At 63.4% G+C, this 15,992-nt stretch overlaps 2 protein-coding genes across 2 annotated transcripts; one reads left to right on the top strand and one right to left on the bottom strand.

Moving 5' to 3' along the window:
- The first annotated feature begins 435 nt into the window (after positions 1-435).
- On the top strand, positions 436-8,553 carry NTMT1 (N-terminal Xaa-Pro-Lys N-methyltransferase 1). Its single transcript, XM_037492518.2, has 4 exons — positions 436-475; positions 5,363-5,573; positions 6,377-6,629; positions 7,385-8,553. The coding sequence occupies exons 2-4, from the start codon at positions 5,412-5,414 to the stop codon at positions 7,639-7,641; spliced, it is 672 nt and encodes a 223-aa protein (XP_037348415.1). The 5' UTR covers positions 436-475; positions 5,363-5,411; the 3' UTR covers positions 7,642-8,553.
- A 10-nt stretch (positions 8,554-8,563) lies between these two features.
- On the bottom strand, positions 8,564-13,669 carry ASB6 (ankyrin repeat and SOCS box containing 6). The gene is made up of 6 exons (XM_037492516.1): positions 13,535-13,669; positions 12,237-12,418; positions 11,268-11,374; positions 11,070-11,178; positions 9,934-10,020; positions 8,564-9,761 (listed from the first exon to the last, which is right to left on the bottom strand). Exons 1-6 carry the CDS (start codon positions 13,645-13,647, stop codon positions 9,094-9,096), a joined length of 1,266 nt encoding a protein of 421 aa, XP_037348413.1. The 5' UTR covers positions 13,648-13,669; the 3' UTR covers positions 8,564-9,093.
- Positions 13,670-15,992: the final 2,323 nt, after the last annotated feature.

Genomic DNA, 15,992 nt, shown 5'->3' with positions numbered 1-15,992 from the left:
GCACTCCCTTGGCACTGCCAAGCGTATTGTTTTTTCTTTCATTTGTTGATGGGTGCGTTATTTCAATATGCTAATTGTTATGGGGAGGAATAGGGGGCTTCCCCGCCCCACTTTTAATCCAGTTCCCACCCACAGAACATTTATTTTGAGGAGCCCGGCCAGGCAGCCCCCAGGGAACAGGTGCACGCGCTGGACGCGGGCACAAGGTCCGGCGCTGCAGCCCTTTAAATCCCGGAGGGCCCAGAGTCTAGCCGGGGCGGGCGCGCAGGGGGCGGGGCAAGCGATCCGGGGTGGAGCCACGCGAGGCCCCGCCCCCGGCGCCCGGAAGTGACGCGGGCGGACAAAGGCCGCGCGCGCCGCCAGGTGTCGCGTCTGGCGCTGCCGGGAGGAACGGCCGGCGGGCAGGGCTCGTCGCCGCGGCCGCCCTCCCGCCCTCCCGGTCCTCGCTCCCCGGGTGCCGGGAGCTCCCGCCGTTGTGAGTAGCGCGAGGCGGAGCGGGGGGCGGCGGCCGCCGGGAGAGGGAGGCCGGGCCCCAACTGCCTCGGCGCCCGCGGCTCGCTCTGCACGTGACCGGGCGCGCGGCGGGTCCGCGGGCCGGCGCCGGGCGGCGCGGGGAGAGGACGGCGGGGTCGGCGGGGCTCGCCCTCACGCTGGCGCGGGCCCGCGGGCCCCTGTCCGAGCCTCGCTCCCCCAGCGGGTCCCCGAAGTAAGCAGGGCCCACTCCGCAGATCCCGTGACTCGCTCAGCCGGCGCCGCGCGCGGGGCTGCCCGTGGCGTGGGGGCCGGACACGGGCCGCTCTCGAGACGGCTCGTCGCCCGGAGCCCGCGGAGCCAAGGTCAGCTGTGGCCAGAGGCAGTCACACCCCGCAGCCCGGGCGTGGCCGCCGCCCCGGGGGCCTCCGGGGGCCCCGGTGTCGCTCTCGGTGCCCACCAGAAATAGCAGCAGCTGGTGCCAGACGCCCCGACGCTGGGGTGGGCAGGGTAGCAGGTGGTCCCGCCGGTCGGAGGGGACCAGCTTTAGGGCGAACGAAGGCCTCGGCTGGGCTAAGTCTGGGTCTCCTGCTTACTCTGTTCCTGGCTTGGTGTGTTTTCAGGCACACACCTTTGGTGGAGTGCTTTTTCTGTCGGCTGGGACTGGAAGGGTGGGGGGTACCTGTGAGGTGCTTTGCTGGACACCGGAAGCCATCGGTCGGCCACAGTGTGTCTCGGCAGCACGTGCGGTGATTGTGTGCTCACATGGATGGGAAGCTCACGCCCCTCCCTGCTGTTCACAGGCGGGGTGGGGCCCCTAGATTGAGTACCCAGCTTAACAGTAATAACCCCTCCCGTGTGTCCAGCACTCTACAATTTACACTTGTTCTTCACAGTTGGCAGAGTCAATGAGACTCATTTGACAGGTTTCTAAGCCTGGGGCTAATAGGCACCTGCACTGACAGACTCACTACACGCTTGTCATGTCCTCATTGGGTCATCGCAACCTGTCACTCTGCCCATTTTATAGATACATGAGCTTTCTTGACTGGTGTCCAGTGTCTGACCTGTGCCGTCACAGCCCTGGCTCATCTGATCTATCAGAGCTTTGGTTTTAAAGCATTTCCCCTATTTTGGTCTTCCTCCCTCCTCCCCTTTTCCACAGAGTACCCTGCTATTTTCCTGTGTCCAACTGCCGTCCACACAGATGCAGGGAGACAGGCCCTGCCCAGCAGGCTGCCTGAGGGAGGAGGCAGACCCTTGAACTGGCAAAAAAGAAGGATGAGCTGATGGTGAGAGTTCAGATAACTCTCTCTTCTAGGAATCCTGGGAGAGAAAAGGTAGTGGGGGCGTTGCCCAGGTGTTGCCCTAAATACCTTGGAGAGACCATGAGGGATGCACAGACATCCTGCAGGCTGAGGAGCAGAGGTTTGCCCTACTCTGCACTGGGCGAGAGTGCACAGCCAGGTGGTGTCCATGCCCTTCCCCGGCCAGGGCCAGTAGCTCCTCCCTGGGATCTGAAGCAGGGACAGGGCTGCCTGCTGCTTGGCGGACAGCTCGCTGTTCCCTGGGACTCCTCAGTACTTCCTGCCCACTCCGGTCTGGACACCGGGGAGGGCACACAGTAGAGACAGGGCCCAGGAGTCACATTTATTAATAAACCTGGTGTTGAAACAAATGTCAAAGCTGTACTTGTCATTTGCTGGCCTAGATGTGCCTCCCCTGGCTTGTTCCTAGAACCACCTGTAAGTGGAATTCTTGTAAATTAGATTATTCAGGCCTTGACTTTATAGGAATCGTGGTATGGGCATTTGGTGGAGCAAAAGCATTGTCAGTAATGGCCTCCAGTGTTACCAGTTTTGAATGGTTGGATTTTTGAGGATTTTCCTGAAAGTGGAAAAGGGCTATCACGCCACAAAGCCTGTTCCTCGACTCATTCACCAACCGGTTAGTGAACACCCCCCTCTCTCAGGTCCTGGGCTGATGGTATGCAAAGTGATGGCCCCTGGAAGTGTACATTCTGGGGTGAAAGGCTGGTAGACAGAGCCTGTGCAGCAAAGTCAGGGTTGACCCCAGATTTTTCCCTCCATCTAGACAGAAGTGAACTTTTGTTGAATGCTCTGTGTTGTGCGGGAGGCGAGAGGAAGGCAGTGAGGAGTCTCTGGACGCCATCATTCTCTCCGGGAGCTCTGGTTCTGCTACCAAGCCCCTGCTTGCTGAGCCTGAGGGGCAGGAGGCTCCAGTCTGAGCAGGAATGTCACCTGGTTGCTGTGGTGCCTGTTGGTAGGGGCCAGGCTGTCCACTTGGCCTGGGTCCTTACCCCTTTCTGAACCGACTCGTGTAGGCACCCCATGCTTACCTGGTGACAGGCCCAGGGGGAGCTGTTGTGACGTCCGCCCTTCCACAGCCAGCATTTGGGGCATGGCAGGTTTCCACCTTTTGCTTACCTTGAACTTCAAGGCTAGAGGGGAGTGCATTCTCGTAAGCAGTGGGCTACCTCTTTCCAGTACAGCTTCCAGTGCCGGGGCGCTGCGGAGGACATTGCAGTGATCGGTGTGGGTGCAGTTCTTAGAACCAGGGCCCCCCCAGCCTGGTGTGTCAGGGGCTTCTCTCCTGCAGCAGTAACTGGGACTCATCTGCAAGGTGGCAGAGAGGGGAGGCGGCCGTCTGCAAGCTGTTTTGAGACCGAGGAGGGATCTGGGCACCTTGAGGGCTGCTGCCAAAGGTGGGGACACAGTCACAGTGAAGAGCTGGAAACTGGTGGCAGGTGGGTGCTGATGGCTCTCTCCGGGTCTCTCCGAACACACCAGATGACCTTGTCTGGGAGGACCGCCCATGTCCAGAAGAGGAGCCAGTGGCCACGAGGGACGGCGAGAAGGGAGGGCCCCCTTTCTGTCTAAGCAGCCAGGCTGGGCTTTGGAGAGGCCGACCCTGACCTCATCAGGAGCCTTTTTGAGTTTGGCTGGTGTGTGGGCCTGCTGCTTCTGGAAGATTCCTTCTGAAAATAGTCATACACTGGGGGCTAGTAGCAAGTGCAGCTGGTGAAACTTCCCCAACTTCCTCATGTTTTGTCCCCCGTCTCTCCTTAGAGTGTAAACGGGCATTGCAGGCCTCTGCTTGTCCTTCACTATTCTCCCATCACTTCTCTGGATACGCTTCAGGCGTTCCCTGGTCTTAGGGGGTTCGTGTTGCTTATGGGAACTGAGTCTCTTTCGGGGGTCGGGGGCTTCCTGCAACCCTGTGGATGAGTGGTGGGGCGCAGACAGGTGCCGCTTTTCTGGAGGGCTGGGAGCTGTCACCCATCGCTGAGGGACTCGGGCTGGGTGCCAGGGACAGTGGCGAACAGGCCAGGTCCTGCCTCCCCAGCTCCCATTCCAGTGGCAGTGGGCGCCAAGTAAATTAGTGTCTGACGGAAAGCCTTGTCCTGATGGCAGCGGGGCATGCGCTCGGATCGGGTGAGGACGGCTCCGGGCAGGCTGGTGGGGAGGCCTCTCTAAGGAGGTGACCCACAGGCCCACACCTTAGGGTGAGACTGCGCCGCGTGTGGGGAGAGCTGTCAGGTAAGGGCTCAGCAGGTGCGTGGGCCTCTTGACCTTGGTGAGGCGCTTTGCTTCTGGGGCAGCGGCCCCTCCTCTCGTAGGGGCCCTGGTGGGACCAGCCAGCACCAAGTGAAAGGGGCTTATGGGTGCAAGGGACAGAGCGTGAGCTGCTACTGGTCCTGTCTTCTAGGGTGGCCCCTGACACCCCTGCTCTTTAGAAACTCCCCTAGCATGTCCTGGCCGGCCGCGCTGGCCATCCTCACTCCCATCCTGCGGCTTCTCCCTGTCCCAGAGCGGCCAGCCCGGCCGAGATCCCAGGGTGCTCGCATGTCCTGTGAGTCTGCCTCTGCCACGCCCCACACTCCCCACTCGGCCAGCGCAGTCCTGGCGTCCAGGCCGCAGCCCAACTGCCCCCTCCAGCCTCTGAGTTGCCACAGCACTTCTGACTCCGCGAGGGTCTCACGGTCTCGCCTGGCGCTTAGCTGGCTCCATCTTTCCCTCCTGCCGGGGCAGGGCCTGTAGCCCTACAGCCTCACGTCCCATGGCGCGCGCTCCTCTGGCCCTCCCGGCGTGAGCCCGCACGGACCGACGCGGTGGCCTTGGTTCTGCCGCCTGGGCCCAGGCTGTGGCTGTGGAATCCCCCTGCGCCCTTCTGGCGAGAGCCTGTCGCTGTCACTCGTACCCCTCCTGAACTTCCCTGCTTCACCTGGACGGGTGCAAGCTCGCTGCTCTGCGGGTGCAGCCTGAGCAGCGGAGTGTGGCCCCAGTACCTTGACTTGCCAGCCGCCGGCTCCAGTGGGTCCTCTCCGTGGAGCCAGCTTCCCACCTCGGGGTGCTAGGCTGGCCCCCTGGGCCGCCTTCCCTGACATCCCAGCCGAGTCAGGTCCCTCTGGGTGACTGCTCTGCCGCCACGACTCTGGGGGCTGCGGGTCGGTAGCTGTTCTGTCCGCTGTCTCCCTGGCCCTGCACGGCGCTAAGCTGCTCCTTAGCAAACGGCCGGACCCCCAGGGCGCGTTGTCTGTTCCCGCTGCCCCCACAAGATCCGCCGGGATGGCCACTGGAGGAGGCCGCTTCCTTTGCTTTCCTTCTCTTCGGTGTAGATGGGGGTTCTCTGTGCGGGGGCCAGAAGCCATCCGGTGAGTGAGGAAAGGAAGCGCAGCCGGCACTCGGGCCCCCTTCTCTGATGCGAAGGTAGCTTTGCAAGATGGCCCAGTGCAGGCAGACAGCGCCAGCCAGCGGGAGGGGCAGACCTGGGGACGCTGGGCCTTCTGCCTAGGGCAGGATGGTGTGAGCAGCGAAGCGAGGTGAGGGGGACCCCGCCGGACTGACGAGCTGCTTGTCTTGTCCAGGAGGCGCCGCTGCTGAGGCTGGTGCTGGGGCAGACCCGCGGCCGCAGACGGCATGACGAGCGAGGTGATAGAAGACGAGAAGCAATTCTACTCCAAGGCCAAGACGTACTGGAAGGAGGTCCCGCCCACGGTGGACGGCATGCTCGGGGGGTACGGCCACATCTCCGGCATCGACATCAGCAGCTCCCGGAAGTTCCTGCAGAGGTTTTTGAGGGTAGGCCGGTCTGGTGTGCTCTCCAGGAAGAGAGGCGGCGGCCCTGCCTGCCCCGCCTTTTACTGGGGCTGCTGCAGGCGCGTCGGGGTCCCTGTGTCGGCTGCGGGGCCTCGAGCGGGCGGGGTAGAGCGGCGGCAGACTCAGGACTTGGCTTCAGCTTACCAGACAGAGCTCTCGGCTGTTGGGGGCAGGGGGGTCGTCTGGGTGCCAGAATCAAGCGTCTCCCTGCAAACTGTTTGGTTGTGCCAGGGCGAAGCCTGCACTGTGCTGCCGTGGCTATGGGCGCTGGGGCCGTGGGTGTCGGCTGCTCTGCCCGGGCCGGCTTCTAGTCACGCACGCCCCCCGCCCCCCCCATGTCCCAGGCTGGCATCTCCGTGGCTGGAGCCTCGTGGGGCCCGCTGCCTCCTGTCCCTCCCATGGCCGTCCTCAAGGCCACCGCTTCCCTCTCTGCCATGCTCCTCCACCCACTTCCCATCTCGCCCTGCCTTTCGAGTCCTGGGCTCACGATTGCCCCCTCCGTTCTCTCGGCTTGAATTCTTTCATTCTCCTCCTGGGGTCTCAGGAGAGATGAATGTCCTTCACCCCGTTCTCACCTGGATACGGAGGCTGGCTTTCGTTCTAGAAACGTGCAGCCCAGAGAAAGACAGTGCAGTGCTCACACCCGTCAGTGCCCCACAAAGTGCCAGCCCCCAGCCTGTGTCTCGCTCTGAGGGCTTCTGGGATGCAGGAGGGGTGGCCCCCTGCAGTGACAGGCTTTTTCCAACCTTCCCACCTTCCTGATGGCTCTGGCTTCTGCTTCGTAGGATGGCCCCAACAAGACGGGCACTTCCTGTGCCCTGGACTGTGGCGCCGGCATCGGGAGGATCACCAAGCGGCTGCTCCTGCCCCTCTTCGGCGTGGTGGACATGGTGGACGTGACTGAGGACTTTCTGGTCAAAGCCAGGACCTACCTGGGCGAGGAGGGCAAGAGGGTGAGGAACTACTTCTGCTGCGGCCTCCAGGACTTCAGCCCGGAGCCCAGCTCCTACGACGTCATCTGGATCCAGTGGGTGATAGGTGAGTGCCCACTGCCTCCCGCACAGCCGGGGGTTGGGGCTCCTGCCACAGGCGGGCACTGGGGTATCCTCACCTGCTCCCCACGACTGGGAGACTCAGCACTGGCTGTGACCCACTGGGGTGTTTTCACCGTGTGTTTTTAACCAGTTTTGATCAGTGCTCACGTTAGGTGGGTTCCTAGATCTTCATTTACTGCCTTATTTTTAGCATTAATTACTTTTAGTGTAATTTATACCATTTGCCTACAAATACTACAAAAGGGGGGGTTAGTTTTTTGTTGAAAAATTTTAACTGACTAATAAGTTACATTTCAAGAATGCGGAAGAGTTTCTATAAGGGTTTTACCCTGAGCGGGACCGTGCAGCCTCGGCTGTCCCTGTGTTTGGGCCCCCCGTGTGCCCCCCGCGTACCCGCCATCCTGACCGCTACCTCGGCGGGGCGCGCTTCCCTCCTGGGCGGCAGCACAAATCTACTGGGGACCCGCTGGGTCTGGCCCTGTATTTTGTGGCCCCCAAAAGGCTGCCTGGAGTTTTCCTGTGGGAAGGACCTTTTGGTGCTCGCCGAGCCAGGCTGGGAGGGTGGGTGTGGGGTAGACACCCAGGGGTAAAATCCAGCCGCACCCTGGGTCTGCCCTGGGGAGGTGACCCTTGGGCCAGCAGCCTCCTATGAAACTAGGTTTGGCAGCTGTAGTGCGCCCGCGGGGCCGTGTGTTAAACACCCAGCCTCCGCCCCGAGTGACGCCCTGCCTCCCGCAGGCCACCTGACCGATCAGCACCTGGCCGAGTTCCTGCGGCGCTGCAAGCTGGGCCTGCGCCCCAATGGCATCATAGTTATCAAGGACAACATGGCCCAGGAGGGCGTGATCCTGGACGACGTGGACAGCAGCGTGTGCCGGGACCTCGAGGTGGTCCACAGGATCATCCACAACGCTGGCCTCAGCCTCCTCGCCCAGGAGCGGCAAGAGAACCTCCCTGAGGAAATCTACCACGTCTACAGCTTGGCCCTGAGATGAGGGGCTGCCAGGAGAGACCAGGAACCTGCGCGGGGTGGGGTCAGCAGTGAGATCCTGAGCCCCCACACCAGGGGTGCGGGGGTGGCAAGGTCACCGAGTAGACCGGTCTGCCGCCCGCTCTGCAGACACTTCAGGGGGCATCAGGGGACTGGGCGGGCAGGCCGCCGAGGGCTCTGGGGCCCCATGTTCTGGGGGACTCTTAAGTGGTGATTCCCACCAGCAGCAGATTCCTGGCCTCCCAGCCACAGGCCCCGCTGCCTTAAGGGGGACAGAACCCCGAACTTGCTTGTAGAGGACTGTACCTGCAGGGAGGAGCTGGGCAGAGGCCGGGGCTGCTGCCGCCTGCCGTGTAGAGCAGCTGCTGGGGAAGCTCTGTCCCGAGCTCCATCTTGTGATGGGGCCCTGGTGCCCTTAACGAGCTCGCAGCGGCAGCCTCGCGTGGGGAGAGGTCTAAAGCCTAGCTGTGGGCTGTGCCTTTTGGCTCCTCCTTGGGGGGCATTTCCAGGCAGAAATAAAAGGGGTGACTCCTGTACTGTAAAGGCCTTGCCAGTCCTGGACGGTGCTTTTCTTTACTGAGCCCAGAGTCTTGCTACTTGCCAACTTGTTTCCCCCAGAGGCCGCATCTCCTTGTGCCCACCATGAGGCGCCTTCACCCAGAACTGGGGAGGGGACGGGGAGATGACGCACAAGGACTGAGAGGAAACTCAGTTTAATTCTGTAATATAAATATCTCATCAGGCCACTCCAGCTGATCCTCGGGGACATCCACACATTCATGTGACCAGCGTCACTCGGGGCTGTGAGGGCTCACAGGGGGCCGCTTTCTCCATCGGTGCCTCACACGACCAGACTCTTGGAAAAGCCTGTCCCGTCATGCACTCATGATTGATTCCCTAGAGGGCGTGTGCCCGAAGGGCCGGGTTTGGCACAAGCAGAACCGCTGCCAGGGCACAGGTGGCTTGGCCTCAACACCCACCACCCGGGCACTTTCCTAAGGGCAGAAACTTGAGTGAAGAGAGGTCGGGGCCCTGGCTGGGTCGCACCCCCAAGGCCTGCCTGGGCCCCTGGCTGGCTTCTGCCTCGGTCCTTTTCCCAGGCAGGGCAGGCCGGTCTGTGCTCGGGAGGACCTGGGCTTGGAGAGGCCCTCCCTCTAAATGCCCAGCACCCCTCAAATTAAGAGGGTAAAAACCCTGGCCTAAATCTATGTAGTTGAGATGTGGGGGAGGGTAGGGGTGTGGAGAATATCTCCCTGGAAGACTGAACACGCCTCCTCCACTGGAATGACGCAGCTGCCAGGCTCGCCTGCCGCCTCACTAAGCACCAAGTCCTATCTCCCATCTCCAGCCAACATGCAGCAGAGGACCCAGAGGTTTCCAGATGAAAGGACTTGCCCTAAGGCAGCACCCACAGGCTGACAGCTGCCCAGACCCTGCTCCCTTCCGCCTGGGGCCTTCAGACCTCGTCTTCGACGGCGCTGCTATGCTCACTGAGGAGGTACCACTTCAGCCTGTCGGGCAGAGGCAGGGCTTTGACCTTGGTGTCCACAGGCCACGGCTGAAGGTAGAGCCGGATGTAAACGCGACACAGGTGCTTGAGGGGCGGGGGATAGCTCTCCAGCTGCCTCAGGGAGCAGTGAAGGGCCTGGATCTTTGCAGCCAGGCTGCCCACGGGATGGATGTCGAAGTTTTCTGGCAGCTGGAGCTTGTGGGAGTTGGTTACCATGAGGTCCAGGATGGTCTCAGCTTTGCGCAGCAGCTCCACATGGCTCTCGTCCTCGGCGCAGCCCGGGTGGGAACACAGCCTCTCGAAAATGATGTGGAAGCCAGACCAGCAGGACGCACCGTGGAGGGAACAATTGTAGGCAGCCCCGGACTCCAGCAGGAAGCACAGCAGAGGGAAATGCAGCTTAAAGCTCTTGAGGCAGATGTGGGTGAGGGACTCGTGGGCTGGGCATTCACTCGGGTCGGCCCCGTGGGCCAGCAGCAGCTGCGTCACTTGGAAGCAAAAGCGGTTTATCATCTGGGCCTCCTCTTGGTCCCCTCCCACAGTCTCCCCCAGCAGGAAGATGATGCACGTGAACACGGTGTCCCCGTCCTTGGTGGTAGCCTTGACGTCGGCCCCTAGAAGAGCCAGCAGGGGAAACAGAAGGTGGGAAAAGGCCCCAAACGCGCGCAGAAGTCAGTGTTTCAGGGGTGAGGGGAGCCCGCAAAAAGTTCAGCATGGTGAGAAGGGGTGAGGCCTGGGGACAGCCTGCTGCCCTGTGGGCGGGGTGGAGGTGGAGACCAGCCTCACCTCCTTCCAGTAAGAGCCGGATATTCTCGGTGTTGTGGATCTGCACCCCGTCGCTGCTGGCCAGGGCGTGGAGCAGCGCCGTCTTCCCTAGGGCGCGGACACAGGAGTGGGCAGTCAGGAAGGCGAGGGCAGCCCTCGGGGAGGGGAATGCAGAAGAGGGCCCCCAGCCAAGGGTGCTGCGTCCTGCCAGGCTACCTCTCAAGACTGAGGGAGGGCTGAGGAGTTCACAGACAAAAAGGAATCCGACACTGAGCGAGCCTTCGAGAACCACTAGAGACTCGAAGCACTAAGGCTCCACAGATGGACAGTGCGGGGGGGGGGGGGGCGGCGGGGAGACCAGGCCCGCGGCCGTGCAGAGGCATCCGCCAGCACTCCGCTCGAGTCACAAGCACACACAGGCCGCAGGAGGCCCCCAAAGTCCAGCAGAAACACTAAGAAATAGGAAAAGGGACCCAAACTTCACATGAAAGACGTCAAAGCACAAGCTGTGGAGAAAGCGGAGCCTTAGACGCTGCTGGCGGGAACGGCAACTGGCCAGCCGTTCTGGAAGCCGCACGGGCTGCCCTCAGAGCAGGACTGTCCTGCTCCCCAGCATTCAGCTCTGGGGGGGGGCCCAAAACGCAGCAGCGTGCCACAGCGGCGTGCAAATCCACGCCGCTGCGGGGGCAACCCGATGCCCACGGGTGAGTGGGTGAGGATGCGCACACATGCACACCCGGGCACATTGGGCTGCTGTTCAGCCACAGGAAAGATGAAGTGTTGCCATTTGCAGCAAAATGGAAGGAACACAAGGCAATTATTCAAAGCGAAATGAGATGAAAACACGGAGCGAGGGCCCCTGTGCACGGCATACAAAGAACCAGGTGAACTGCGGCCACTGGAGGAAGAAAGTGGCGGAGCTAGGACAGGGGAGGGAAGGGAGTGGATGGTGGTAGCTGTTATTTTGGTTTTTTAAAGAGTGAAAAAAGGCTTTTGAAAGACGGACCTCCCAGAGCTTCCCACCACACAAGGCGGAGCACGCGCTTGGCACAGCCGGGGCCCCTGCAGCCCGCCTGCCGAGCCCTGGCCCTGGGGCGCCAGGGTTTCCCTCTGGGGGAGCCAGCCCAGGACCATCCCGCTTCCCAGGCGGCACCTACCGTGCTTGTCGGCTGCGTTGACATCGGCCCCAAGCTCCAGGAGGCGCCGCAGGCAGGGCAGGCGCTCCGGCTCCTCGCTCGCCAGGTCCAAGGGGCTGCTCTCGTGGATCTGAGCCAAGAGCACAGCGGGTTGGCCTGGGCCTGGGCGGTGCTGCCCCTGCCCCCTCCCCGGCCCCCCCAGCAGCCTCCTGCCCTCACCCGGTCCCTGCGGTTGATGTCGGCCCCGTGGCGCACGAGCAGCTCCACCACGTCGGGCTGGTTCCGCAGGACGGCGATGTGCAGGGCCGTGTAGTAGGTGACCGGGTCTGGCGGCACAGACACAGTCCTGGGTGCAGGCACCTTCTCCACGAGCCCAGGATGCACCTGGCAGCCCACCCCAGCACCCGCTCCTGGGCTTCCATCCCCAGGGGGTCAGGACAGAGCTGTCCTCACCAGATACCAGGCCCTGCATCAGACCGTGTGTGAGTCCAGGGCCGTCTGGCGGGTGGGTGCTCAGAGCAGCCGTTCCAGCCACTGCGCCTGCGCCCGGCGGAACAACCAAGTGCCCGAAGCCAGGTCCTAAGTGCCTGGGGAAGGGGCCAGGCCAGCCCAGACACCCCGAGGCCCCTCTTCCCCCCAACCACTACTCTCCTCAGCACTGTGACCCTCCAGGGGCTCACTGGAGGCCATCCTGAAGTGGGGAGAGGTGTCTGGCAGACAGCACCCGTCCCGAGAGAGCCGAGAAGCACAGGCGCATCACCGCCGCCCCCATGTGCAGAAGCTGTCACGGTCCAGCCACAGATAAGCCCATAAGAAGGGCTTATCTGTGCTCCCCTCTCCCCGTGGCAGGAACGAAAATTCCGGATGACTCAGTAAGTGGCAGAAAGTGACTGTCCCTGGGCTCAGGACACAGCCAGCGGCTGCCCCTCCACACGAGCGGGCGGGGGCCGGGCAGTCTGCTAGACCAGTCATGGGGCGGAAAGCCAACAAAGCGGGTCTGGGGACAGAAGCATCAGAGCCTCCCGGAGCCCACGGAGGCTGTGGGTCCCAGCACCCAGTACCCAGCACCCAGGAAGAACAGAGGGAAACGGCTCCTGAGAACGGGAACAGCAGGATTCGAAGGCGCGGCTGCCCTCCCCGCCGGGGTCTCACCGGCGGCCGCGCAGCCCACCCGGGGCCCCCGCTGACCTTCAAAGTTGAGGTTGGCCCCATTCCTCAGCAGCACGTCGGCCGCCTGGGTCAGCCCCAGCTCGGCCATCTTCAGCAGGGCGTTGCTCACCCCTTCCTGGTAAAACGGAGAGTGCGCCTTTCTCTCGAGCAGCTCGGTGAGCACCAGGAGCCGGCTCTCCTCGCTGGCCCCGTAGCTGGGCCTGGAGCAGGAGACAGACCCGTTGAGGGTTGGCCAGCCCGCAGCCTGCGAGAGGTGGGGGCCTCGAGTCTCCTGCAGTCTCCCCCGCCCCCCCAGGCGGAAGGTCTGTGGTCTTTTAACCCGCGCAGACGGGTTTGCCGAGAAAGGCCGGGCCGTCTCTCCTCTCCTCCCAGGCTGCCCCGAGAATCCCGTCCCGGGCTTGGGGACAAAGCCTCACGCACCCGGGACTGAAGGGAACCCGTAAGGCCACCGATCCCCAAGACCCACACCTTTCCCAGACCTTGTCCCCCAGTTGCAGAGGATGCCAGGCCAGCCCAGACACCCCGAGGCCCCTCTTCCCCCCCAACCACTACTCTCCAAGGCTGAGTGTGCCCTGGGCCCTTCACACCCCAGCCGCAGCACCTGCCTCCCCTGCGGCACCGGTGACCAGGCCTTCCCCCCAAGCCTGGGCCCCCGACTTTGCTTGCAGTTCCTTCCCAGGCTACCAGCTCCTCCTCTTGGTAAGGTGCCCAGCCCCACTGGTGCTTCCTGCGCCCCTTCCCACTTTAGTCTCGCCCATCTGCACCCCTTCAGCTGGCGGGACAGAGGGTCCATTCCTACTGCCTGCTGGCGGGTGTCCGTCTCGGCCCCCAGCCCCGGGGCGCGGTCCCTGCACCAGGGGTGCGAAGCCAGCACCTTCTGCGGCGACCCTGGGGCCACCTGCCCAGCCCTCTCCCCGGGACGCCTCAGAGCTGGGGGCGCGCTGTCACTGCCCTGGAGGACCAGCCCCAGCTTCCAGCCTCCACCCGCGTCCCTGGGGGGCGCCTCACCCCCCGGCTTGAGCTTCCAGCTCACCTTCCCCACCCGCACCTGCGGCGCCGGCCCCCCGGCCCCCCGCGCCCCGCCTCCGGCCGGCCCCCCGAGGTCGGCCCCGCCCCGCCCCGCCCCGCTCCCCCGCGAGGGGCGACCCCGGGGCCGACGGCTCGTTCTCGCGTCCCTCCGGGGCAGAAAAGGAGGGTCGCCGACGTCCCCCTGCTCCCCGCAACCCTGGCGGCGGCCCGGGGGTCCCGGGGCCAGACCCGCCCCCAGGGGCGCGCGCCCCGGCCTCCGCCCGCCTGGGCCCGACGGGGCGCGTTACCCGTCCGCGGGCCCGCGGCGCTCGGGGTCCTGCACGCCCAGCGCGCCCAGGATGGCGTCCACCAGCGGCTGGTACTCGAAGATGATCCTGCGGAAGCCGTGCAGGAAGGGCATGGCGGCGGCGGCCGCGCGGGCGGGGCGGGGCGGGGGGCGCCCGCAGCCTCCGCGCCGACTCCGCGCCGACTCGCGCGCCGGCCTCGCCGGAAGTGCGCCCCGGCCCTCGTCCGCGCCGCGCGGGGCGGCAGCGCCCCCTCCCGGCCGGAGGACCGCGCGCCCCGGGCCGCCCGCGCGCAAGTGCCCGTGGGGGGCCCCGGGAGGCGCCGGCCCGGGGGGCCGGGGGGCCGGGGGGCTGCGCCCGCGGCGGGCCGCCTCTCCCGCCCGGGCTGGCTCCGCCCTGCGATGCCTGCCGCGGCCGCCGGGCGCCGCCCCCGCGCCACGGGGCCCGCCGAGGCCGGACCGGTGGCCCCCGAGGCCCCCTGGCCCGGGTCGGAGCTCCAGGCACCCCGACTCCCGCCTTCCCCCTCCCACCCCCGTGGGCGCCGGACATTCCCTCGGCGCTGCTCCCGGGGCTCCTGCGCTTACCTGCCGCGCCGCGGACTCAATGAAGTTTATGTTTCCATCTGTGAAATGGGGGTGAGCGCGCCCGCCCGAGACCCCGGCACGACAGCGCCGTGAATGCCGCCGGGAGTCGAGGGAGGATCCCACACCTGAGGCCGAGACCACTTTCCTGGAGTCTGGACGCGTCCCCTCAGTCGCCCGCGAGCCCCTGCCATCCAGCGGCAGCCGCCCTGACCCTGGAGAGTCGCCCAGGAGGACGTGCGCAGGTCCCCGCCGTGCTGGCAAACTGGGGACCTTTGGCTCCAGGCCCCTGGCAGAGAGAAGCAAGAACCGCTGAGGGAGGAGCAAACATTCGGGAGAAAACATTTTGGTTTAAAGACGACCCCATGTGTGCCCTGTGATCAAGCACAGAGAGCAAGGTTCCCCCACCAAGAGCAAAACAGACTTCCAGGGGAACCCCACCCCACAGGGCCCAGGTCCAGCTAGGGGGCCAGGCCCGTGGAGCCTGCAGCAGGGCCTCATCATTGCTCACTGTTGCTAAGTTGGCCAGGTTGTAGCAAATGACAAGCTAGCAAATCCCCCATCCCCCCACCCCTGCCACCAACACTAGGAAGTTTTTAGGGTTCACCCCTCAATTGATCCCAAGTAATGCACTCGCCGGGGGCTTCTCAGCCTTTGCTCATTTGATCAAGGATAGCTGACTGCAGCGCAGAGGAGAGGAGCCGGACATCTGGAGGGCCTGCCTGCCCAGAGGCAAGCGGTCAGTCCCTGGGGAGACCTGAATGGAGGCCCATCTAGGTGGGCCACAGGGCGGACCGGTGGGTGGCAACCTGTTCTGAGATCTCCTTCTGCCTGTTTCCTAAGGCCCAGGTAACAAAGCGTTGCACACAGGGGGCTTAAAGCAACAGAAGTGGCTCGCCAGAGTCTGGAGGCCAGTGTCTGGAGGCCAGTGTCTGGAGGCCAGTGTTGCAGGCCATGCTCCCTGCAGAGACCCCAGGTACCTTTCTTGTGGCTTCCAGCTCCTGGCGGCCACAGGCAGCCCTTGACTGTGACAGCACCCTGCCAGCCTCTGTCCCCTCTGCCCTCTTCCCTCACGGCCTCTCTGCACACCCCTGCATGCCTTAGGGACGCCCTAGTCCAGTATGACCTCATCTCACCTTGATTATATTCACAAAATCCCCCTTTCCAAATAAGGCCACAGTCCCAGGTACACGGGGACTCAGCATATCTCTTTGGGGGACACGGTTCATGGATCCCAGCTGGGACTTCTGTCTCGGGGTCTCAGTCTCGTCACCTGTCACCTGAAGGCCATTCCGACTCGAACGGAGCCAATATGAATAAAGTGCTCGGCCAACGAGAAAATGATGAAAGTCTCGTGACCGGAAGTAACAACTGCTAACTTTAATTTCCTGAGCCCTTCTGATGTACCAGCCTGGCATTCAATGCTTTGCATACTGATCTCATAAATCCTATTAAGAAGGGGATAGTATGACACCCTTTTTTAAACAAGGAAAATGAGATTCAGAGAGGTTGGGTGCTTGCCTAATGTTGCACAGCTAGGTTGGGGGACTCTTCCGTACAAGCCCGGGGGCTGAGTACCCTGCAGAGCCTCTGGCTCTGGGCCCAAGAGGGTATAGACATGACCCCTGCTCTCCCCAAGCCCTTGGAAACCTCAGTGTGGAGCCAGGCCCTGCCGCCTGTCGGTCGCCCAGGCTCCTATCTTTAGAAAGTTCCATGCTCTCTGACCTCTCTGCTGTCAGCAAGGGCAACCTTGTTTCCTCCATCTGCCTCCCATTAAGGCTGTCACTCAGAGCCTGATTGCAGCTCTGTACCTTTTCTTTTTTTTGGCCATTGCTCCTCACTCTCCTGCCACGCAATCCCCCAGGTTCCATACCTGTCTG

This window comes from Talpa occidentalis, unplaced genomic scaffold (assembly GCF_014898055.3).
Source record: "Talpa occidentalis isolate TD23 unplaced genomic scaffold, MPIMG_talOcc4v2.1 talOcc4.7, whole genome shotgun sequence".
Classification (NCBI taxonomy): Eukaryota; Metazoa; Chordata; class Mammalia; order Eulipotyphla; family Talpidae; genus Talpa; species Talpa occidentalis.
This window is presented reverse-complemented; position numbering and strand designations above follow the sequence as displayed.